This window comes from Macrosteles quadrilineatus, unplaced genomic scaffold (assembly GCF_028750875.1).
Source record: "Macrosteles quadrilineatus isolate MER2022 unplaced genomic scaffold, UCM_ALF_1.0 Scaffold_4__1_contigs__length_99947679, whole genome shotgun sequence".
Classification (NCBI taxonomy): domain Eukaryota; kingdom Metazoa; phylum Arthropoda; class Insecta; order Hemiptera; family Cicadellidae; genus Macrosteles; species Macrosteles quadrilineatus.
The window spans coordinates 53,934,967-53,961,361 of NW_026542597.1; the positions used below are offsets into that span (position 1 = coordinate 53,934,967).

The window sequence follows — 26,395 nt, forward strand, 5'->3', positions numbered from 1 at the left end:
CAGTTGCAAACAGTAGTTTCAAATTAAAGTTTGCAATTTTTATTTCATGGTTATATTTGCATGTTTCATGAAAATGTTTGAAACACTTTCGACGTTGATTATGACTCTCCTATGCTCTGGTTCTTGGGATCAGACCTTCCGAGGATGTCAAGTGTCGAGGATGTCATTTTGAATAAAACGTCATTCCATGCGTAGTTTTTCATGTTTTTATTTTTGTAATCGGAAATAGTTGTGTTCCAAGTTTGGTTCCACAGGACTTGCCTAGTATTTAAAAGTTTTAAAATGTAGGTACGTGTTAAATACCATTGAATCGGTGGAATAATTCAATAACTTGTGTAACTGTACTCAGTGGTCTTTATTAGATTTAATTATGTTCAATAACGATCCAGAGGCTGTATCTCCAAAAGATAATTTAAAGTTACTAATTTACACGTAAGTTAGTCATATTTTAATATTATAAATCTTGGTTTGGGTTTCTTATCTTTAACATTTGGTATCTTACTTTGATTTCCCATGGCGACTTTATGTGGTTTTATAAGAAATGGTACTTTCTTCCAATGGTGGTGTTTTGTACAGTAGTTTTTCATGGTGATGCTTGTTAGTTTTAATTCCTAGCAAGTTAGTCTATTTCCTAGAACAAAATAGTTTATCTAAAATGTTTTCCAGTAGGTGAGAAATGAGTGATGATTCGGATAACACAAATAATACTGAAAAAAGATGCAAAAGACCACTAAAAGCTGCAAGTTCTTCAGACAGCTCGGATAGTAGTAGTCCGTTGGCTGTCACCAAGCGCTCACGGAAACAGCTTGTAAGTTATTTGATAATCAAGCTGGTGATCGTAACAAGGTAATGGTATCATGTTTAATTAATGGGAAACAAACTATTCCTTTGGAAATATTTGGAACAGAGTGTCATAAGTGAGGTAACTTAGTTGAGTAATAGTTCACGGTGTTTGTAGCTATGTTGCTTACTTCATGGTTATTTGTTATTTGTTTGTTAATTTTTATAATTTTAAATTTTTATAATAACTAGTTTATTTTTTCTCTTAGAATTGACACAAAGACTATGATATAGGTTATACATAATATCATCATCAATCCACTATGAATACCATTGAATAGTTTTGGATCATGATTGCTCCATTTTGTCAGGTTATTTGTAGCAAAAAGCAGGTCTGTAACCTGCTGAGTGTTTGGTTTCTGGATTTTAATGTTCATTTGTCAGGACACACAATTATTTCGTCCAATTTTGGATTTAATGCTTATGTGGCTCTAGCAAAGTTTAATTTGTTGTTTGTTGTGATGACTCCTTGGCATCTTTTTTATTTGTAAACAGAGCAACAATGTTCTGAAACTATACTTTATTCCACATTCACCAAGTATTACATAGCATCCATGTATTTAAAAAAATAGCAGTTTTGGCGATCTAGCCATCCAAAAAATATTAGGCCAGCGAATCACTCCTTGAATTTTTCTCATGATTTTTTTACTTTGATCCTAGTTTTAACTTTTTAAGTCAAAATCCAAATTGTTGTCAAAATACTAATGTATAATAATGCTTAAAAGTTGTCAAATAAGTCAAATATTCTTTAGCACCTACACAATGGCCGCATTTTAGTTGGCCCTACCCGCATTACAATAAACTTGATGTTTCCAGCAATGTTAATAGCATGACTATTCCCCATCAAAGTCATACTGCATGGTGAATGTGGAATGGAGTAATCTAGGAGTGGATCGACGATGGCCATAATAACTGGATTAGTCTGTAGGACCGTACTCCCTATTTTTCTGCAGGACTATATTTATGATTAACAGGGATTATTTCAATGGAATGAGATCCAAGAATAGCGGATTGTACCAGACATTCTGCTATTCTCCTTAAATTTACGACTTTTTACCCATGGATATGTTAACACACATGGTAAATCTAAAATATACTGCTAAGCTGTGAGAAAAACTGCCTAGTTTTTTTCTGCTTTGAATGAAATCCAGTACAGTTTCTTTTATACTATAAGCTATATTAAAATCCAACATTAAGTTTGAATCCTTAAGTTGAAATTAGCTAAATATAATAACCAACACTAGAAGTAGGAGTGACACTAAAAAGTTTTTTCTGTAGGATTAAACTTGTGTCATGCTTTACCATACTGCCTCTCAGCCAGAAACTATAGCCAACAATTGTAATGCATTTTGTAACCATGTCCTATACAGGGTGAGTTTCTACTGACTGTGTTAACTTCGCCAGTGGGTTCTACTCACTAAAAGGAACAAAAAAGTTCCTATAAACCCATGTCCGATTTTCGACCGTTTGGCTGTTTTGGGGGATTTTGTGTTTTTCTTATTTTATTAGACTTTGCTCCACAATTTATGTAATAAAAACTTAACCAATTACTTTAGAGAGTTATAGTTAAAATCATTGGAAAGAGTATTAAATTTGCTACAAATCAAAGGTTTCATTCAACAATTATACCATTACATAGTCCACGTTATAACCAAAATAAAGTAAAAATGTCATTAAATTAATTAATTACGATAATTTTCATGGGCCTCCTTTGATACATAAACCTGCATTTATGCAATGTTGAAATGCATAAAAAACTTGGCATTTTAATAATCTTTCAAATGATATGCTATTCAATACTATTATTGATATAAACCAGTGAGAAATTACTAATAAACTACAATAAAACACGGTTTACAGATTTTGTTTTTGCACAGTTTTACTGTTAATAATAATTACTGTATACTCCATGATGTATTTTATTGAACTATCTGATAAAATTTGTACATTATTTTAACTTTTAAATATTTATTAAAATTATCTGAATTAATAAAATGTATAAGCTCAAGGTTTTTTACATTTTCAAAGATGTAGTGTGTTTGATTCTTAAATGCTGTGTAATTAGTTTTACCTTGTGCTTGATTAAGTCAGCTTTTATTGATTTGTCATCTATAGCTAGATAACTCAGCTACTTGAACATGCCTTGTTGAGTAATTTGCTGTTTTAACTATATATTTCCAAGTCAATTAAGAGTTTTTCAACATTTATTAAAATATGGAGCCTTTTACCAATCAAGATTATGCCAACATGATGAATACAGTAATTATTATTAACAGTAAAACTGTGCAAAAACAAAATCTGTAAACCGTGTTTTATTGTAGTTTATTAGTAATTTCTCACTGGTTTATATCAATAATAGTATTGAATAGCATATCATTTGAAAGATTATTAAAATGCCAAGTTTTTTATGCATTTCAACATTGCATAAATGCAGGTTTATGTATCAAAGGAGGCTCATGAAAGTTATCGTAATTAATTAATTTAATGACATTTTTACTTTATTTTGGATATAACGTGGACTATGTAATGGTATAATTGTTTAATGAAACCTTTGATTTATAGCAAATTTAATACTCTTTCCAATGATTTTAACTATAACTCTCTAAAGTAATTGGTTAAGTTTTTATTACATAAATTGTGGAGCAAAGTCTAATAAAATAAGAAAAACACAAAATCCCCCAAAACAGCCAAACGGTCGAAAATCGGACATGGGTTTATAGGAACTTTTTTGTTCCTTTTAGTGAGTAGAACCCACTGGCGAAGTTAACACAGTCAGTAGAAACTCCCCCTGTATTTATGTGTGTTTAACTGTGTGAAAAAATCAATCATTAATTGACTAACATGCCATATCTATGGCCCCCTGCTAATGCCGGGTTTTCCTAGATGCGGAAGAGGAGCGTGGAGGGCGGAAAAGCGATAAACATGGCGTTTAACTCTGCTTTTAGGAAAACAGTAACATTTAATTACCTAAGACAAGGGGAGTCCTCTCTCTGCGCCCCGCTTCCGCGCTTAGGAAAACCCAGCTTTAGCCTAATAGAACTACAGTAATCCCTCATTAATGCAGACCTAGCTTAATTCTGGACAGCCATTTGATGTCAGTTTATAAAATTGTACAGCTAAGATAGTAATGCATTATTGTAAATAACACAATTTTGAATTCAGAATATATTATTCAAACTTTTTTTGTAATAATGACATAAAATCATTTAATCCAAACTTTCATTTTTCCTAATTATTTGGATGCCTTGGAATCCTAATTAGTGCTGGCCAATGAAGATATACCGAATTGCATTGTTTTATATAGTAAAATATTTATATCATTCATATTATATAAGCCTATTTCACCTTACTCGTCTAATGTTAGCGGTTAGTTAATTAAACCCTCTAATTCAGGGACAGTGATGTTCTGAATTTCAACACTTATAATTAAGTCTCTGAGAGATTATCAAAAGATTAACTGGGAAGAAATTATAATGTTTTAACTTTAGAAGCTGCGATTAAAGATAAGTAGTGTCAGTTATAAAGGGAGTACCATCCGTTTTAAATATTAGTAAGTGTTGGTCTTTCTCAGAGGATTGTTCTCGTTAAACAAAATTCAAACTTTCTCCTTCATTAACAAGGTAGCAAGATTGTCTGGAAGGATAATTTTCGTCTCGATTTTCCAGGCAATTGAAAGTGAATCAGAAGCTAGTCCATTGAAGGGCAGTGATAACTCTTCTCCTTTAGCCCCGAGGCTAAATCGTCGAAGGAGAGTTCCAGTAAGTTTATAGCTTCAAAATGGTGGTTGATCTTCACTTCATTAGGCTCTATTAAAGTACAGTGGACACTATCTTAACCAATTTCCAGTGACTGTGACATATATTGCATATTCTTAAGATTAATTAACTTTTATTGACTGCTTAAAATTACCCCTTGATATAATCAACCCTTTGAGATGTGTATACTTTGAAGAAAAGTACTACTTTGAACATATTTTGGCATACTTTTGGTTCACTGTTAAAGTAATAAAGGCCTAATGTACCTATGTGTTTAAAAAATGTTAATGTATAGATTAAAAATTTGAAGAAATCAGAAATTTAAATCACAATAAAACAATAGACAAAGTGTTGCTATAATAGTCTTACAAGTTAATATGGACCCAAGGATTAGACCTGTGCCCCAAGCCCAGCTTTTGTTCACAGGACAGAGACTACTGCTTCCTTATTACAAGAATTAAGATGTTTGTATATTTAATCTCCGTACTTGTTGTGAATAAAAATATCAAAACATTGATTGATTTGTGTAAAATTTGGTATCAAATTAACTGAAATTAAATATAAAAAAATTCCAATATTGCTTGATTGGTTTTTATCTGTACAGTACAACCCCGCTAATCCTACGGGACCTATGGTTCTGGCCAGAGTCAGAACAGTGAAAAGATCAGATTATACAAGGAGCATATTAAATGGCCAAATTAATTGAGTAACTGACATTAATTGATCGCACACGATCGTGGAAAACAATGGTAATGTTACCGTGATTGCGGCAGAAATTCAATAGTTTGCCTTGATCACGGGAGATGACGATGTCTCCTTTACTGCAGGAGATATTCAAGAGTTTGCAACGATCGCAGAAAACAACCTTAGTTTCCATAATCGTAGGAGACAATAATGATGTATACACAACCATGGGGGATGTCAGGATTTTGATGCTACTGTATTGCGAAGACGATGATAATGTCACTGTGACCGTGGGAGACGTTCAATATCTTGCCACTCTCGCAGAGCATGAAGATAAATGTTTCCGTGTTCGCGAAAAATTGTAGCGATGGTTCCGTGATCATGGAAAATTATATTAATTAATTATTAATTACCGCAGGAGACGATGATTGTGTCCACACGACTGTGGAATATATTTATCCCCTTGCCGAGATCGCGAAAAATGATGACAATGTTTCCGTGACTGCGGAAGACCATGATGATGTCAACAACAGCCGTGGGATATACTAATCCAGAATTTTGCCGTGATTGAGAAAAACGATGATGAGTTTACCGTGACCGCAGGAGATGATGATAGTGTCAACACGATCGCGAGACAGGTTTTGGATTTTGCCGCGATCCCAGCTTCTGCCTTTAATAACGATTCTCACTACTGTAGTTATAAATGTTTGGATTATTTCTGTAAGCAATTCGGGTGATCGGCGATTCGGATAGTTGTAGTTCGGATAATTGGAGTCCTGCTGTACCATAATAATATTGTCACTGATAGACGATGGAACAAGCAGTCTAATCACTGATCAGACCAAGTGAGGCCAGATTAGTGGGGTTCTACTGTAATATTATGGAAAATTACTTGACATTATTAGGCTCACAAGTCATCCAATGTAGTGCGAGTGTAGTTGAGTGGGACTACTAAGGGAACAGCCGCTGCACCTATGAACAATAGCTGGTTTGGGGCTCTGGCCTAATAATAAATTGTTGTTGGTTTGGGTCTACAATAAATTGTTCACGACAAAAACTTTGTTTGGAGTCTTAGACTTTGGTGGGAGGAAAACAAGTTTGTTCCCAGAAACATAAAAAACTATTTAAGAGGTTTGGAAAAGTGTTTGCTAATGGTCAGACATGTACTTAAATATGTTAGTTTTTATTCAGAAAAAGAAAAGTACACAATTCTATGAAAGAGTAGTTATTGACTGGCAACCGGCAAACATGTTACAAACTTCAGTAAGCTCTTTAACTGTTAGTTGGTCGGTTAAGAGAGGATCAACTGTTGTGTGTTAGAGTAGGTTGACATTAACAGTCAGTTGATGTAGACAATTTATTCAATTTTCAGGAATTCCTTTAAACTAATTGTACTGTAATTTTTTCTCAGGTTACTCTATGACCCTGCCCTACTTGCACGTTAAAATAAACCAATACAATAATCTTCAACTGTTAATTATCAAAAAAATCTGTTAACCAAATTAAATTTTTGTCCTTTGATCTATGAAGCAAATAATAACCTCTAATGGTTTTAGTTTGAGTCTAGATTAAAACACCTTTCTCCGATGGTTGTATTATACTTTTACTCTTAGTAAGAAGCAAATTTTCAAATATTTACTTCTAACTCATATTTTCTAAATTTAACACGAAAATTGTATTTTACTATAACATTTTAAAATTGCCTATTGTGATGGAATGGTAATACTGTTAAGTTTTGATCTTATCTAAAGTAATGCAACCTACCACGTGGGTGATTGAGTGCTGTGGGATTGCTTTTCCTTTTCATGACTGTATCCTTAGCGGGTGTGTTGAGACAACCCCTTTCACCACCCTCGTTTACTCGGAAAAAATGTCCATGCTTAAGAAATTTGGAACTTTTCTTTGTTTTTGCGTGTAGCATAGCTTAACCCACCGTTTGTCAACTCAAAAACCTGTATGCCTCTCACACTCCTCATATCTTAGTCTAAGCCCGAATCTAATTAATACTTTTAATCTGAAATGGCACTATAAGAATGTAGGTATTTTAAGCCAAGCATGAATGGAGATGAGGGTAGGATGAGTGAAGCGATCTTGTAGTCTTGTTAGTGACTAAAGCCAACATTTTTCCTTAGTCACAGCTGTTATAGCCCATACAGCAATGGCAACTAAGGGACCTACATTTTGTAGTGGAATCCGAATCACATGTTTTCCTTTTAATTAACAAATTGGTCTAATTATCAGGATAGTACTGTGGATAGTCGTAGTACTCACTGGTACGGATGTTAATCCACACCAGGTAGTATCGCATCCACAGTGAATGCCTATAAATATCCACAATTTGTGACCTCCTAGTAGCTGGATTACAGGATGATGCCACTGTCCCAGCGCTGGGGCCAGCAGAATTATCAGCGATTACACGGAACTCGTACTGTTGTCCTTATGAAAAATCTGGCACAGTTGCCTGAAAAATATAAATGGCCCTGAAATAATTGTTACGTATTGATTTGTATGACAAAATATTATTAGCAAAATGAAAAGACTACATGTACAACATAATTTTAAATAGTATTTGTTGATTGATGGATTAATTGTGTAAAGGTTTCTTTTACAATAAGTGAAACTGTTACAATTACAAATACTAAGAGACTTGCATGATTATGCTTCCAGATAACGTCAAAAGCTAGAACGCAAAAGATAATTAAACAGTACAAAATTTTGTATCAAAATTTGAGTATTGTTTTTGAAATTTGTGTAGGCCTACTTATTTTATTAATAAGGCAATTAAGTATTTTTAAATTATGAAAACTGTACTTTCAAGTTTTTAGTGTTCCAATATACAGTAGTAATATTATTACTATGCTTTGAATTATTTCCTGGGTTATCAGACCCTTTTGCTTGTAGAATTATGGTGCAGTTCGTTTAGGTTTAGGTTGGATATTCATTTCGTATGATTTTCATTTTCTAATAACAAGGTTGGTAGTGGGATTTTGAGTTAAGTTTAGACTACAGTCCCGACTAATCCTAACCACCAGTTGGAAAAATGACTCCTACATACATTAATACCCACACTGAAGCGATTCAGCAGACTAAGCAAATATCCGTTTGCCTGATTGGGGGTTCAGTGAATGTTTCTTAAATAATGTCAAGTTTATTCCTTATTTAAATTACATTTGGATTTAACGAGTACTTAGGTTTTGTGCTACAGTACTGGGAAAGTAATAAAGTGTGTTTTAGGGAATTTCCCTTTTTTAGAAAATAAGCTATTACCGTAGTTCTCATGGTAAGACCTAGACATGTTAATTGTACATAAATTCAACACCCGTTTAAGTTCATATACAGGGTGTCCCGGAACTCTCTACCAAAATCTTAGGCATTGTTCCAGAGTAAGAAACATATCTAAATATCATATTTAAATTGTCCGGAAGTCCTAAGTATCTCACAAAGCCGTCATTTTGTTTTTTCACTTATTAATTTTTTTCTAAATAATGTTTAAACATACGAAATTGAAACTTTGCACAAGCATTTATAACAACTAAACAAAACTACCTACCAAAAATTGATAACAATGTTTCAAATTCATAAAACAAAATGGCGACTATTTAAAATTTTGTTTCTTAAATAACTCAAAAACCGTTGATTTTGAAAAAATTGTACAAGGGTAATTTTTTTGGCAATTTCATTACTAACCGATTTCCACCTTATTCTATAAGTTTGGACGAATATTAACTGAGATATGTTAGCTTTAGTGATACGTTACCGCTTCCAGCATGCGCTGCAACTAACCTCCAGCGGTCACGTATCACTAAAGCTGCCATATTTCAGTTGATATTCGTCTAATCTTAAAAAATAAGGTGTCAATCGATTTGTAATGAAATTGCCTTAAAAAAGATATCCTTGTAATTTTTATTAAAAACAACGGTTTTTGAGTTATTTAAGAAACAAAACTTTATATGGCCGCCATTGTGTTTTATGAATTTGAAAAGTTGTCATAATTTTTGGGTAGCTTTGTCTAGTGGTCATAAATGTTTGTGCAAAGTTTCAATTTCTTATGTTTAACCTTTCTTTAGAAAAAAATATTAGGTTAAAAAAAATCTGTGTAAGTAACTAAGGACTTCCGGACAATTTACGAGGCATGTTTTTTAAGTAAGTACCGTTTTTAAATTTCTCCGTTCCAGCCCTGCGATTGGCATTTTGGACATTTGCGCTGTGTATGTGCATCTATTGGCAAGCCCTAGCCAGAAATTCGACAACAATTGGCCGTGTATACTTCCGGTTTCGAGCATTCAAAATGGTGCCAATTGAGGCTGCCGCCGACTGTGAAGTGCGCGCTGTAATTAGAATTTTAAGTGCTATAGGTGTGAAAGCCAATGAAATTCTCGACAGATTAGTGAAATGTATGGCGAGAACATTATGAGTTACGTAATAGTACACAAGTGGGTAAGGGCATTTAAAGACTGACGGACCCACCAGCGTTCATGATGAACAACTCACTGTACTGGGGGCAGTAATGACGCCGCCCAATTGTTGTCGAATTTTTGGCTAAGGCTTGCCAATAGATGCACATACACAGCGCGAATGTCCAAAATGCCAATCGCAGCGCTGGAACGGAGAAATTTAAAATCGTTATTTACTTAAAAAACATGCCTCGTAAATATGGTATTTAGATATGTCTCTTACTCTGGAACAATGCTCTAAAATGTTGGTAGGAGAGTTCCGGGAGACTCTTTATATATTTTTTGTATGGGCTCATTAGCAAGAATAACTCACATAAAAATTATTCCATTTGGATGAAATTTGGTACAAAAAAGTAACCTTATATCTCGAATCAGCCTGATCCAACTATGGGAATGAGGTTTTATAAGGGGGGTTTACTGTGTAAAAGTTGTTTTTTCCCATTTTTTACCCCTAAAACATAAATTTTGCAATTTCTTTTTAAACCTTTTTTTTAGAGCTTATACAAAAAAATAATTTTGTATATTTAAGCGTTAAAACAGACACTTTTCGGTCATAGGAAAAATTTTTAAAAAACCTGGAAATTTAACATTCTAATGTTATTCTTACGAATGCACAAATAAATAAACTGTTGTAATTTGCTAGTTTAGGGCATATACGTCTGATGTTAAACGGTTTTGCAGTAAAACTGAAAAATAAAAATTAAATTGACAAAGTAAATTTAAGTACAAAAATGTGTTTAATGAACTACTTTGCTCCTTAATTAAAAAAAATTCCCTCGTACCCCTTTTTACTAGGAGGCGATAGCGCACCACACTTGATCTCCCGCGCCTCCTTTTGAAAAAGTTAAATGGACGCCCATGGTGTATATTTTGATCAAATCTGGCCAATTTGTTTATTTCATACTAAACTATTAAAATTTTAACAAAAACACTTTATTCTCTCCCTTGAGCAGCAAACTTTAGTTATAATCAAAATAGATTAATGATATTTTTAGAAAATAAATTCGACAATTTTAAGAGATTATGTTAGTAAAAATCCAATCAGGTAAATGGAAATCGGCTTAGTCTGAAGGATTGCTGCTTCGGGGGCATTTGAGTAAAATATGCTTAGTTAAACATTTTGTAATTTGATTAAAATATAACCATAAATAAGCAAACTGTAACCAGTTAACATATTCTCCATAAGAATTAAATTAATATTTAAATTTAGGGTATTTTGAACATTTGAAATAGTCTGTAACCATTTATTGTACAACGCTTCAATCGATATACAATACTATTTGTTTTTTAAGCTCTACAAAATGGTTTTGGAAGAAATTGCTAAATTTTATTTGTTTTGGTCGTTAAAATAGGAAAACCCCCTTTTCTACCCCATAAAACCCCAATCCCATAGTCTTATTATGATGGTTTGTAAACTCGTTCGAATAAATGTAGCAGGTTCACCAAATATCAGCAAAATCGCATAATTTTTGTTCCAGTTATCTTAAACTCTAATATATATATATTTACAATGCAAAGTAACATATACAATACCAATGCAATGTACTATATATACATAGTACCTGGAGGCTGAGAAATGGCTTGGTATAGTTTATTTTGATTGTAAAAGCAATATCAAGGGAACTCTTGTTATATTTACAACTAATTTAGGCTTTTATTATTTAAGTTTCAGTGGAATTTGAATTAATTATGATGGAAATTTTAACCTGGCAATCTACAACACATTAATTTATTTTACAGTCAATAGAAAAAAATCCCTCATTTATAATAGTCTAATACTTGGATAAAAATTATTTTGACAGTTTGAATTAAAACAGTTGATTAAAAATTTGTGTATAAAATAAATATAATATTATTTATTTCACTGCACAACAAGTTTGCTAACGATTGCCTCAGTACATCGGGGATTTAGTTTTGGTAGGAAAAAGCCAAGAAAAATAATCAGTATTTGATCAGAACTATTTTCCACTATTATGATCTCGCGAGTAATCTTTGCTAAATAACAATTGATATTTTTCCAATATCTGCTTTGTGCTGTATATTGTAGTTTGCTAGTATACTGTGGATGGCTTGTTATAAACACATGTTACAAGTCTTTTGTTGAGGTTTTCCTTGTTATTTTGTTCAACCAATAATTATTGTTTCTTTAAAATAAACATCTGCTGTCCTCACACAATGATAAATAATGATAACAGTTCTGTTCATTTTCATACACTAGTTTTCCATTTGTTTTGAAAAAATCTAGCTAATTTACAACAGTTTTTAAAATCCCATTGTTATACTATATCTTGTTAATACTTTTGTGACAGTGCAATTTCGGTACAAAGCAAAATTACCCTTTTAGAGAATTTCCCTATAGGGAAGTAGCTATTACCGTAGGTTTCATGGTAAGACCTAGGCCCGGGACGGATTTACTTTTTCATTTTGATGTCCCCAGAGGCCAAAAACACCATTCGTTCAAATTTTTATACAGTAGATGTTATATATATATATATATATACTATATATATGTTCGTCCGGACGATAACTTAAGTAATTTTTGTCCGATTTTGATAAAATTTGGTTTGAATGTGTAAGGCGGGATAAACTTGAATGAGTTCGCGAACCAGCATGATCGGCCCATGAGAAAGGGGTTTAACCCCTTTGTTTGTTTTATGGGGTAAAAATGGGGTTTTCTAATTTTTACCCTTAAAAACCAAATTTATTAAATTTTCTCCAGACCTTTTTAAAGAGCTTAAAAAAACAAATAATTTAGTATATCAAAGTGTTTTTGTACGGTGAATGGTTACGGAGAAAATTCAAAAAATTGTTAATTTAACCCTCCGAGTGCCCCTAGTTTTGGCCTTAATGTTTGCCTATTTTTTGCGAATTTGCAAGGTTTTATTAAAACGGATCTGAGAAGTTTAAAAACAATGTTAATTATACTGTTCTATATACCATTTTGTTTGCAAAATCGTGGGCTTCAATATTATACTTAGAACATAAGGAACATTTGTTCCAAAAAATTTTTTTTGGAAAAAAAAATATTTTGGAAAATGTAAAAAAAAAAAATAAGTTCGCGCTCAACAAAATTGTATAAATTATAGGCCTATAAATATTTGAAAATAGCCACTTTGTTCTAAATTTTATGAGGATTACAAATATATAATAATATAAGGAAGTAGATTTGCAAATAAATAAGTTATGGGCAAAAAACAGATTTCAGTACATAGCGTTTAGCTAAGAATGCATAGCCTAACCATAGCTAGGAATCTGGCTGATAATTTACATCAATATCACTACCGTACCTACTTCTTCAGGATCATCAACCAGCCCTTCAAAATCACTTAAATCTTCTTATAATGCACCACGTATATCACTACTTTTGATTTTTAACACTAAAACAATGAAAAACGTAATAAAACACATCAGTCATCGGTGCGAGGTTAACCAAGCTGTTTACAAATACGCACGTCAGCTGTCTGCTACAATTATGATCGGCTCGAGAAAAAAAGCGCTTTGAGAAAGACCTCAGGAAAAAGCTTAGAATCTGCCAAATAAAACGATACCTAACTCGATCCAGTTCAATCCGATTTTGTCAGTCATAGAGCCTTCGCCGTAAACAGTGTTTGTGAGTCGAAAAATCGACACAAAACACTACACAAAGTGTGTTATGTGTAGATTTTTCGACACATAACACTCGGAGGGTTAAAATTCCCATGTTATTCTTATGGAGAATATTGTAAAATGATGTAGTTGGCTTGTTTATGGATATATTTTGATCAAACTTGGCGGATTTATTTTATTTCATACTAAGCTATTGACATTTTAATCAAAAACACACTTTATTAGTTTCCCTGTTGCAGCTAACCTAGGTACTCGTTAAACATAAATTTGTTAATTTAATAGATTAATTGAAAATCAATCCAGGCAAATGGAAATTCGCTAAGTCAGCAGGTTTGCTGCAGCGGGGGTATTTTCTCATGGGATAGCTCACTCAAATGAGAAAGTGATGGTTTGTGTTTGTGTTAATAGCTCTAGTTTTAAATTTTGATATTTGGACTAGCTGAGGTTGTCGGTAAATAGCATAATCTTTAAGTAATGACCCATTCATTATAGCTCATTTTACCATATGCATATCTTACGGTCTCCGGGACACCAGTAACCGTCCCACATGACCACTGCCACACCCGGGAGCATGACTTGCAGTCTTGTCGACAGCAGTGATTATCTGCCGCGATTATGGCAACATCCATGATCGGCTTTTTGGTAAACCGATCACGCTCGACATTATTGCCCAAGGTCAGATATGAGGGGTCCTACTGTATTAGGGTAAACTTGCTCCTGCAAAAAAGTACCTTGATAAAATCATGGTCTTAATTTCTAAAAGCTCTATGGATAGCCCTACTCATCAGTTCACGAGAATAGTTTGGGGGAAATAATGCTAATGTCTTCCAACCGACATTCTAAGTGTACTTTTAGTTTGAAACTTAACTTAATACTGGATAACGTCACAAGTTAAAGAAATTGTGCCACAATAGAATTGTGCTATTTTTACCATCTGCTTGTTTGGAATCTGTTTTGGTTGGTTAGTTGTATAAATAATCTAAAAAAGTATGCTTTTGTTCTGTGAGTGTTAAGTTTTGGAAGTTTTTTCGGAGCTGCGCATTTAATATTTTTTTTTTGTTTAGATACCCATACTCCAAAATTGGAAAAAGCCTTGGAACGTATACAATAAGTAAAAATCTTCATCAATACAACAAAGGCGGAAGTTTTACTGAGTGTTACGGATCGGATACGTTTACTAACTTTTTGTTCGGATGCTGGTATTTAAAAGTGGATAAACGCCTTAAAACCTGTTCAATAAGTTAACATCTTTATAAATAAAACAAAGGAGAAGAAAAAAGTCCCAGCGTGGTGATAATTGGACCATGGAGATGTTTGAATAGTGCTCTTATGTAATAGGTTATTTATAAATCCAAACAGGGTAAGAAGAGGATAATAGAGTGATTTTGGTGGAAAAGTCTAATTATGCCGTCGTTGTATTTATTTAAGGTATATAAAATACCAACTTTGCAGTTTTTACCCAGAAAGAATACCTTCTTGATCCTACTGACAGTTGCTATCTGTTACAGGTGGTCGCCAGTGATGATGACTCATCTAGCAGTGAAGATGAAGAAATTATTGCCATCAGACCTGCTATCAGAAGGGGAATCCTTGTAAGTAAAAACCACCCTAATCCTCTTCTAATCTGTCATGTTTTAGTAAAAATATTTTCTTTGCTTTAAGAAAAAACATTTTAAAAATTAGTTTCATGTGTCTTGAAATAGTTTTGTGTTCTTCCTATTTTAAACATATTTCACTTAATATTGTGAATCACCTGATGATAGTAGAGCCGTTTAGTTAAGTTAACTGTTTAGAATGTGAACTAGAACACACACATTATAAATAAGGAGGGAAAGGGGTCAATATCACACAACAAGAGTAGCTATCAATTTCATAAACATTGCCCTGGTTGGTCTTGATCTTTATTTGTGGTATTTGCTGAACCTGCATCATTTATAATTAATCTGTTCAGACATGTGAATGCAGTGCTCAATTTGTGGGGGAACGCGGCGGAACGGAGGTCCGATACCTCTCTTTTTAAACAAAAAATTTTTGGCATAAATAAGTACTTTAATAGGTACTGATCACATTAAAAAGGTTACAGTTCAGGCACTTCATTTTTTACAAATCAAGCACTGTGTGAATGTATAAAATTGCTCTTTCAAATTTAAAATTGAGAGCCTAGGATTGGTTGAAAAAAGAGTGCTTCAAGCAAAGTCCTACTTAAAAATAAGGTTGATGTTAAATTCTTTGTATATACTATTGAGGGCAAAATAAATAAATGTATCAGAAGCTAGCGTTTGCTGTTGTTGTGGAACTTCTTGCAGAGTACCGAAATTACCTAGAGTCGAATGTCGGCCTTAGTCACTAACAAGACTACAAGATCGCGCCACTCATCCTATACTCATCTCCATTCATACTTGGCTTAAAATACCTACTTTGTATGATCGCAATTTAATAAGAAAGAAAGAAAGTATTAAGAGAGCCTAACAAAAATCTCCCAAACAAGGTTGGACTAAAAATTAACCAGGATAAAATAAAATATGAGGGTTGGGAAAAGCTGATCAGCTGAATGTCGCCGACCCTACACCTGACATCATGACGGAACAACAAAATGTTGGATATTCTATATTTTTTTACCGCCATACCTACAAAATATTTTTTCTCTAGCTTGTCCAGAACCAGTTAAACATTAATCCTCCAAAGAGATTTATTTTTGGGAGGGTTTTAGAATAGGAAATATAACTTTTTAAAATTGTAAAAGAGAAATTTTAAAAGAGGGTATTTGAACGGGTGGGAGTGAAAATTGATCGTATGTAATGGAACAAAACGTACAATGAGTAAATGCAAAACATTAGTTGGTTTTGTTTTAGTAAAAACTTTTTATGCTTTTACATCAAAAGGAAAGAATCTTTAAAATTGGAATTATTTATTTCAATTTTGATTTTCCCACCACATAAGAGTGAAAAGGTGTAGCTAAATCAAATCCAGAGTGGACATAAAAAATAGTGATTATATTTGAGTCTAAACAAAACATCAAACATCAAAAACCTCGTTTAGCTTACTCTGTGACACCCTAAAACTGTTTTCCGTGATTGCGGAAAAGTCGTGAACATATCCCACAGTCATGGAGACATGATTATTGTTTTCTGCGATGGCAGTAAAAATGTAACTAACATCGTGGAGACGTCATCATTGTCTCGCATGGTAATGGGGTCACATTAATTGTCTTTGGAAATTTTCAGTTGCCCAATCTTTGCAAACCCTTACTACAATTACAAGAATAAAGGCTCTGTTTGGCTCGATTTTCTAACTTGATGCTCTATCACTTGAAATTTTGGACTCAGTCGGGCTACTTGCACACCTCTATTATCTTGACTTAGTCAGGAATCAGAATTGTGCCTCTTCGGGCTGAGGTATGTCTACTACATTTAGGAACATCACTGCGGTCTCCCTACACTGCTCCCCTGAGTTTTGAGGCTTGCTGTGATGTTGCCACTATTCTGGCTCTAGACCGTTGACTCTTATCAACGCCAAAAAAATCTGCTTTTATGATCTTCCTAAACAAATCCTAAATTCCATTTTGAAGATTCAGTGGGGTATTGACAATATATTTTGACCAAGTTATTTGTCAGTGCGATGTTGTTCAAAGGTTTATTGCGGACATTTTCCATCACGATGATAAAAAACAATACACAACGTTTCGGGATCTGGAATCTGATCCCGTCCTTAGGTGAAAAAAACTTAACTAACACATTACAACTAACAATACACAAACGCCCAACCTAAGTTGGAATACACTACAGAAGGTAGCAGTAAATAATATGCATTATTTTTTTGACTTGTGTATTGTTTTTTACCATCGTGATGGAAAATGTCCGCAGTTAACCTTTGAACAACATTAACTCACCATCACCAACAATGAATTAAAAAGAAAATGTCAGTGCAAGTTTTTGAATTTATCTGGTAGCCTCTAAGCAAATTATATTACAATGGTTGTCTGTAAATTAAGATCCCCTCCAGGTGGCTTAGAACGCCAAATGAAGTCTCATAATAGGCAGGCTACCTGACAGAGGTTAGCCCAGGACAATGACCAGGCCAACCCCTCTGAAAGATGCACCATATTCATACCTTATTTCCCACAAAGTGTACGATATTTTGACCTTTTTCGATACTCGACCTTACAGCCTGACCCTGCTTCTCAGGTTTAGACAACATCGGAGCTGTTGTCTGACTAGTTCAATTTTCTGTCGCTCAGCCACACTACATGCAAGATGCAATTGACGCAAATGGCGGACTTTGTGCTACTATTAATAATTGAGGTTATGTTATTATTTATGTTGAGGAATTTGAATAATGTTCAGTCAGGAGTAGTATTAAACAAATATTACCTAACAATTAAACTGAAACAGTATCAGCAAAATAAAATCATCAAATCAATTAATTGCGGTTTTGGCAAATAATACAATAAGTACATTTTTTGAAAAACAATATTGAGTTAGGCCTTGCTAAATAGTCTTTACCCAACAATTCACTTTTATAGTTGTATTCACGAGGGTTATATTTCCTCATTGTTTCCTTATTGATGATATTATCAAGATAAATTTGATTAAATATATTACAGTAGAATCTCGATAACAAGACCCTCGATAACAAGTCACCCTTGATTAAAAAGGTTGTTTTTAAATCCCCTTGAAATTAGTTTACCCCTTATCACATGTTATTGCAAACCTCGATAAAAAGTCAACCTTGATAACATCTTATTTTATAATCCCTTTGAGGGTCTTGTTATCAAGATTCTACTGTATAATTATGAGGGCCATACAGGGTGGCGCAGATGGATCGGGTGGTTTTAAAATACTTGCCAAACTGTCAAATTTAAAGGTTAAAGGATTGAAATAAAGTGCAAAACGTGTAGTTACAATGGAAGTTAATTAACAAAATACCCCCTCCGCAGCAAACCTGCCGACTAAGCAAATTTTCTTTTGTCTGAATTGATTTTCAATTAAATTTATTTAAATAACATTAGGTCTAACAAGTGCTATGTTTGCTGATACAAGGAAACTAATACCCCCCGCCGCAGCAAACCTGCAGACTAAGCGAATTTCCATTTGACTGATTGGATTTACACTGAAATGTCTACTTAAAAATATAACATTTATTCCCTATTTAAATAGAATTAGTTTAACAAGTACTTAGGTTTGCTGCATCAGGGAGGGTAAAACTGTTTTTGTTTTTTTTTTGTAAAATGTTAATAGTTAGTAAGAAATAAAAACATTTTCCAAATTTGATCAAAATATGTTCATAAACAAGCAAACTACAACAGTTTACTTATTCTCCATAAGAATAAAATAGGAATTTTAAATTTACAATTTTTTGAATTTTCTCCGTAACCATTAGGCGCATAATAACGCTTCAATATACTAAATTATTTGTTTTTTAAGCTCTACAAAATGGTTTGGAAAGAAATTGCTAAATTTTATGTTTTTTGGGTAAAAAATGGGAAAAACCTATTTTTACCCCATAAAACCCCCTGTAAACCCCCGTTCCCATCGTCCGATCATGCTGGATCGCGAACTCGTTCAAATAAAAGTAGGTTTACACGTTTGTACCAAATTTCATCAAAATCGGATCATTTTTGCTCGAGTTATCGTGCTAACGGACACACATATATATATTTATGAATTTGAACGGATGGTGTTTTTCGCCTATAGGAACCTCAAAACAAAACAAAAAATCTGTCCCGCGTCCAGGTCTTACCATGAGTACTACGGTAATAGCTTATTCCCTATATGGGAAATTCGCTAATAAAGTGTATTTTTTAGTAAAATATTAATAGCTTAATATAAAACTAATATATTTGCCATGTTTTATCAAAATATATAACTAAACAAGCAAAGTACAACATTTTACAATATTCTCCATAAGAAAAACATGGGAGTTTTTAATTTAGAATTTTCTCCATTACCAATAACCGTACCAAAACACTTTGATATAGGCTACTTAATTATTTGATCTATTCCGAGAGTTCTGGAAGTTATCTCATTGATAGTGGATTTTACTTCATATTTTGACAAAGTTTTAAATTTAAATATTTTTTTTATTGTCATTATGGGTCGTCTTTCTCTACGTATACAGTATATCTTTGTCTACATCAGCTAACATAGCTCACAAATGGATGACAATGTAATATTACGAGGGTTATTCCAAAAGTAAGGTCCGGTTAAGATTAACAAATAAAAAATCTATTTTTTTCCAAAACAATAATTGTTTTATTTACATTCTTTGCATATTTTTCTATTTTTCTACATAATTCCCATGCTTATTTAAACAATTGTCACATCGTTCAAAAAGCTTTTGAATGCCTAAGTTGTAGAAATCGGCTGCCTGCAAAGATAACCAGTTTTTAACTCTTCTTTATCATCATCATTTGTTTTGATCTGATATAGTGAATAGTCAATCTTAACGATTTTTTGTTCAACCGCATTGACCAAATCTTCTGAAATCACTGATGGTCGGCCATACCGTGATTCATCATGCACATTTTCCCGTCCTTATTAAAAGCACGCACACACTTGCACACTTTACCATCACTCAATATGTTTTTTTTTTGTTTTTTTTCTTCATGGGGCTGGGCTAGCATTACCCCTTGCTACCTCGACCTGAAGGATCTTTTGTGGCACCCTTTTAGCTTGGTCCCCCAACCGAAGTCTTCTTGCGAAGTAAATCAGTTGGTGCACACCCATTTCTCGTATTTCAGTAGGTTTCGGGGAATGCCTTTCCTAGATATTTCAACCTCTTCTGGGCTATCGCCGGACATTCCAGCCATGATATGTGCTCAGCGGATTCTGCTTCGGAGAGGCAGAATCTACACTGGTCTGTCTGTCTAAGCCCTATTGTCCTGAGGTAATTCCTCACATAGCCATGCCCTGTAAGTAGACCTATCAAGAGGCTTATTTCCCCTTTTTGGAGGCTGAAGATGTTTCTCCATTCTTTACTAAGAGGATTGATGAGCATCTTTGATTGTCTTAGGCCTGGGGTACTTCCTAAACATTTGCATGTTGCCCTCTGTCCACGCTAGGATTTTTGATCGGTCTTTGCTTACTGGGACTTCACAGCATGAATCAGGCCCGACGAGTTCTGACTTAGCCCCCTCGCCCGCCAGGACGTCAGCCCTTTCGTTGCCTTTGTGCTCAGCGTGGCCTGGGATCCATGCAAGTTGGACTCTGTTGTGTTCGCCCAAGGCCTTAAGGGTGTTCCTAAGGCCTTGGGCTCTGCACAACTTTAGATTCCACCACGCAGGCGTCGATTGCTTTGAGAGCAGCTTGGCTGTCTAAAAGGATAAGAACCCTTCTCCTCTTCAGACTTTTATCCAGCTGTAGTCTCGCATAATGCTCTATCGCCATGACTTCTGCCTGGAAGACAGTTAGCTTTTCGCCGAGGGCCTTTGAGAGGTGGGTTCCAATCCCATACACTCCCAAGTCCCGACCTGCCCTCCCTCCGCGATCCGTCTGTGTAAAACACCATCGCCGACTTTCCTGTTTTATCCCTTACCTTTTGCCACTCTCCTCTGTCTCCTATGGCCACTTGGTAGGGTTTAGCAAAGTCGTACTTCCTAATCATAAGATCTGACACTGTCATCTCCATGTCTAAACTTGGGAGTTCCCTTAGAATTGACATGTGATCTGTCCTTCTCGAAGGAGATATTTCTCCTTTACTGAATGTCTTTTGGGCTGTTAATGCTGCCCTTTTCTTTATATCCAGTTGGAGTGGGAGTGCGCCTAAAATTTACTCCATCACCACTGTTGGGCATGATCTTGTTGTGCCACATACCCCTGTGCAGGCAATTTTTTGCAGCTTTGCAGCTACCACAGTCTGCTCTGCCTTCTGCCACCACACCAGGGCTGCGTATTCCACCATAGGCTTGACTATTGTTTCATATACCCACCAGATCAGTCTCGGCTTGAGTTCCCATTTTTTGCCAAATGTTTTTCTGCAGGCGCCCATGGCTCCTGTTCCTTTGGCATTGACGTGATCTATGTGCCTGTTAATAGTCAACTTCTGATCTAAGTACACACCCAGACATTTAGTTTCCTTGACTGACTTGACCCTCACTCCCCTAATCTGGGGTGGGGAGATTTTGGTTCTCCTTTTACTCAGGAAGGTCACTATCTGAGTTTTTGTGAGGTTGATTGTCAAACCTTTTGTGTTGCACCAATTGTTGATTAAATCTACTGCCTGCTGGGTAAGGTCCTCAATGGTAGGGGAGATAAGACTCCTCCTTGCGGATACCCTCTTCTGGCCTCGATTGTAACTGACGAGTCTTCGACCGTGGCTGATATTTCTCTGCTTTGCAGCAGAGCCATTATCCAATGCAAGACTTCTTGAGGAATTTCTCAGTGTATCAGTGCTCCCTCTATTGATTGATAGGACATATTATAAAAAAAAAATTCTTTTTGAACTAATGTTTCTTCAATTTTCACTACCAGGCTATGAAGCGCTGTTGTAGTTGATTTGCCCATCATAAAAGCATGTTGGTTCACATTCAGGCTTGAGTTTATGAGAATCTCATGCCCTCACATGCCTGTTAATGATCTTCTCTGTAGCCTTTACCATGAATGTGGTTAGACATATTGGTCTGTAGGAATTAGGCTGGGTTGGTTCTTTTCCTTTCTTTCGTAGGAACATCACTCTAGCTCTTCTCCATCTTAAGTTGGGATATATCCCAGTGCATAACTGCCCCTATACATTGCAACAAGGAGATCCACTATGACCTCCATGCCCTCTTGCAAGAGAGCAGGGAATATCCCATCCCTCCTAGGAGATTTATGATGAGTTTACTGCCCATTTCACAACCTCTGGTTTGAATATCTTCCCCGTCTGGCTAGCGCCACCTCCCTAGGGGACCTCCCTGGGCGGGGCCAATTGGCTCCTTCCCCTATGGGACAACTCTCCGGAAAGTGTACTCTTAGCATCTCCATTAGGGTGTCGCCCATGTTAGTCGTGAGATGGCCGTCTTCAGCCATTACTGCGCCCAAAGGGTTGGATTGTTCGCTCTGTAGTGCTTTCTGGAGTTTGGTGTTTCTGGTAGGCTGGACAGCCTTTCACAGAATAGCCTCCAAGTCCTTTTTTTGGACTTTTTGATTTCCAGATTGTACTCCGTCAAGGCCCTCAGGTAGGCGTCACGGTCGCCTGTCCTCCACGTGACATTGAAGAGTTTTCTGAGCCTTGTTCTCATTTTGCTTAGACTCTCATTCCACCAAAGTACATCTCTCGCCACCCTTTTAAATCTGAGGGGGCAGTTTTCTTTGAAGGCTTTTTGTATTGCGGTTTCAACAGACTCCGCTAGAGAACTCTTCCAAGCCTTCTACTGTTCTGGTATGTACGATTGCTCCCTCCAGTTCCATTTGTAGGGATTCTCTGTATCCCTTCCAATTGGTTTGTTTGGGGACTCTGTAGGATAAACACCTCTCCAGGTTAGCCTCTACGTCGAACCAAATGTGTGTGGTCCGACAGCGAGGCCTCCTCAGAGACATGCCATCCTCTAATTTTATGATTCCTTAGGTTGATTGATAGTGTTAAATCTAGGACTTCTTCTCTTATTCTATTGATGAAGGAAGGTTTGTTACCCAGATTCTCCATTTCTAAGTCAACCTTAAAGATATACTCTAGGTGATCCTTACCTCTTTTGTTGGTGTCGGTGCTCCCCAGATGATGTGATGGTTGTTGGTCTCACAGCCTAGGATGAGTGGTATCCCTTTGCTGCGCCCATGTTGTACCAGGCGTTCCACTGCCTTTAGGGGGCAGGCGTCCCCAGGATTCGGATAGTATGCCGAAGCCTAAGGCCTTTTGGCACCTGTTGGCGGTGAGCAGGTCCACCGAGACAGTGACCTATTGGTAAACTCTGGAACAGTAAAACACCTTACATTTGGAGATATCAGTATGCAGGCTCTAGATCTTATATCTGACCTCTCATATATTAGTTTACCCACCTGAGTTGGGAGTCCTCTAATCGATCCCCTTGCGACCCAGGGTTCTTGGATGAGGGCGATGTCCAGCCCTGGTATGGCAAATCTCCGACTCAGGAGTGCTGTGGCTCCTTTCTTGTGCTGGAGCTTTGCTTGTAGAAATTGAATCCCTATGATATCTCCGCCTCCCCCTCTTGGGGGAGTGATTTCCTCCTCGAGGACGGTACCCTGAATCCCTTTTTTCGGGTCTTCTCAAGTTTCTATCAGACCTGACTGAGGGGCCCCTCCACCTCTCCTCCCTCTTCTCTGGTCTGATTTTCCTAAAGATCGGGAAGTGATGAGAGCTGGCTGCTCTTGCCTTATCACTTTCTCTATCTGTCTCCTTCTCCTTTTCACGTTCTTTGGCTTCTTGTGCGGGGTTGGGTGGTGTGGTACCTACTGGTTCCTTCACCTCCTCCCCTTTTGATGAGGCCTCCGTTTCCATGGTTTCTTGGTCCGATCCGGAGGTGCTTTGCCTAGGGCAGCTGCAGGTGGATCTTTGGTTGTAGGTTTTTTGTCCTCAGTCCCTCTTGTTCTTTTGCCTCTCAGCTTCAGCGTCACCACGCCCATCTTGAAGTAGGCCATTATCAGTCCTTCCTTCTCGAGTTTTGATCCTGTGAGTGGATCCACAGCCTGAAAAAGTTTAACTGTAGTCCCGTCCACAATTCTGTTGAGGACTCCCCAACTTGTGGTTTTTAGTCCTTAATTCTGTTTTTCCAGCCACAGCAGGATATCCTCTGTTTTGAGCTGGTTGCAGTTTGGAAAGAATGCCATTGCCAATTTGATCTTCGGGATGTCTCCCTTGGGAATGACAAGGAGAGAGTCCCCTAGCTGTTCTTCTTTGGACTTTCTTGGAGGACCTTGCGGTGTCCTCGTCCTTGCAGACCAGTACTAGGTACCCTTGTCTCCTGTGTTGGCTTTTAAAGCCAGGAAAAACCTCATGGTTTTCTCCGCTCCAGATTACCTTCAAGATTTTGTCCTGGACAGCTTCCTCTGCAGCCTGCTTGAATGAGAGCTTGGGAGGTTGATGTTGAACCCCCTGTTGCGGCCTCTGCCGACTCCTCTCCTCTGTTCTTCTTGTTTGATTTTGGGTTGTAGTGTTTATTAATCTCGGCCTTTTGTTTGCCCCTTGGTTTTGTGTCCCTTTTTTGTGGTACCATTTCCAGGCTCAGTTCCGTTCGTCTTCGACAGAGTGGCCCTGCCGTCTGTGTTATTTGAATGGCCTGTAGCGGGCTCCTCCCATTTTCGGAATTTTATCATACAACTTGAGCTTCTTGGCTTTTTCAGTGATTTCTTTGTCATCACCGCTGGCTTTGTCCAGGAGTTGTTTCTCCTCAGAGTTTGAGACATTAGCTCTCCCTGAGTTTCATCGACCTCTCGGTTGAGCTCTGATCCTGATGTGGATTGGGGTTCTTCCTCGCCTGGAGGTGCCACAAGGACCTCTACTGTTTGAGGAATTGCTTCTCCTGAGTTTTGAGGCACTAAGGCCTGTGTTTTTTCAGTCAATTCTGCCTCTGGATTGATTGTTTTTGTAGCTGCTGCTGCAATTTTATTAGTCTCCATGTTGAATCAACGATCAATGATCTCACGAGTACCGGGTTGCTGCAGTCCGCCTCTTCAGTGACCCGATTAGAGAGGTAAGGGGTACATACTGATGGGTTCCCTCTGGTGCCCAGTAGGCTCCGTTTAAGACACTCTTGATTTAAGCCCCCAGTGCCGCGAGACCCTCAGCACGGGTTGCATCCAACCTTATCCCAGGTCCCGCAGTGCTCAGACATAGCTCCTGCTATACCTGAACGTCTGGGTGAGCGTCCTGTTCCAAGAGAAGCAAGCTTCGTTCTAGACCAACCCAGTACCCATCGTTACGAACACCTAGTACTGGTGACGCTGCTGCCCCCCACCAGAGAGTCATTCGGGATTCCAGCCTAGATCCGCCGAGATCAGCGTGACAGGGACCACGAGATGTACAATGCAGTCATAGGACTACATAGGACTTAAAATGGGTTGAAGCACCCAATTGCCCACTTCACAATCTCCGACCTAAACAGCTTACCAAAGAATATCCTTGCTTTAGCTGATTCCCTTGGAGATTTCGTTTTCCAGAGTGTCGAATGTCCTCCAAATTTGGTCACTGTTTCATCCCCTAAACTTCCTTAAGATTATTTAGGCCATTTAGTATTCTTTAGGCATTAGTTTTCTTCGCTTCAAGGCATTTGAAAGAGTAGTCCAATCCAAAATATCTGACTTCCTCTTTTAAAACCATATATTAAATGAATTTCAATTAGGCTTTCGGCAATCATACGGCACTGAAACCACAATCAGCCATGATCATCTTGATGAGCAGTTGGCCGGTCAGTGTTCCAGTTCATCTGGAGCCAGGTCAACTCATTTTGTTAACTGCAGAAAACCTTTTGACAGACACCTTTGTGCTAAATGTGGTCTCATTCGTCCACTTTGAAAGTCAGTGTCAAAGATGGTGTTGAGTAGTACGGAGCTCCTTCTCTTGAATAAGAGAAGGTAGAGAGTCCACAGATTTCGACATTACCCTATGTTAGTGACTAGAGTCAAGGCCCCCACTAGAAAAAACAGGCCATGCTGCAGGATCCATGACGTCACACTAGTGGATAGATTTCATTAATAAATTCATTGCCATCACCATTCCCATATGTTTTAGGTAAATAAACAAGCTGGCTGTTTGTAAGATTTTAATGGTAAGAGTTTAGTACAACTATCCACCACTGTGACGTAGTGTTGCGCTACCCGCGCTGCAGCATGGCCTGTTTTTTCTAGTGGGGCCTTGCTCGAGTCCCCATACCTAGTCAAGTCATGGTTAATTTATTAATAACTAATAATAATTTATTTAGCGAATTATGCTACCATCAACACTTCACCTGCGTCATAAACGGATGACAGATGAGACGGAGAGACATCTCGAGGGTTTGTTTTGGATAGACAGATCGGTGAAGCACATGCACACACAGTCAGTTGACCAAAAGTCATGGATGCCACTGGTTGCCCACGGCTAATAGGCATTATAAACTCCAATGCCCCCCGACGGCAGGGAGACTGA

The 26,395-nt window shown here is 36.7% G+C and overlaps 1 protein-coding gene across 4 annotated transcripts in view; it reads left to right on the forward strand.

The window, feature by feature from the left end:
* LOC128991411 (PHD and RING finger domain-containing protein 1-like) overlaps positions 1–26,395 on the forward strand; it is a 91,347-nt gene that overhangs the window by 32,519 nt on the left and 32,433 nt on the right. For 3 of the 4 annotated variants that reach the window (XM_054414258.1, XM_054414261.1, XM_054414259.1), the window contains exons 2-4: positions 667–808; positions 4,506–4,598; positions 14,848–14,931. In XM_054414258.1, coding sequence (XP_054270233.1) covers positions 677–808; positions 4,506–4,598; positions 14,848–14,931 — 309 coding nt within the window. In that variant the 5' untranslated portion in view covers positions 667–676. The remainder of the gene's footprint in view (positions 1–666; positions 809–4,505; positions 4,599–14,847; positions 14,932–26,395) is intronic. The other variant, XM_054414262.1, reaches the window with a different exon arrangement.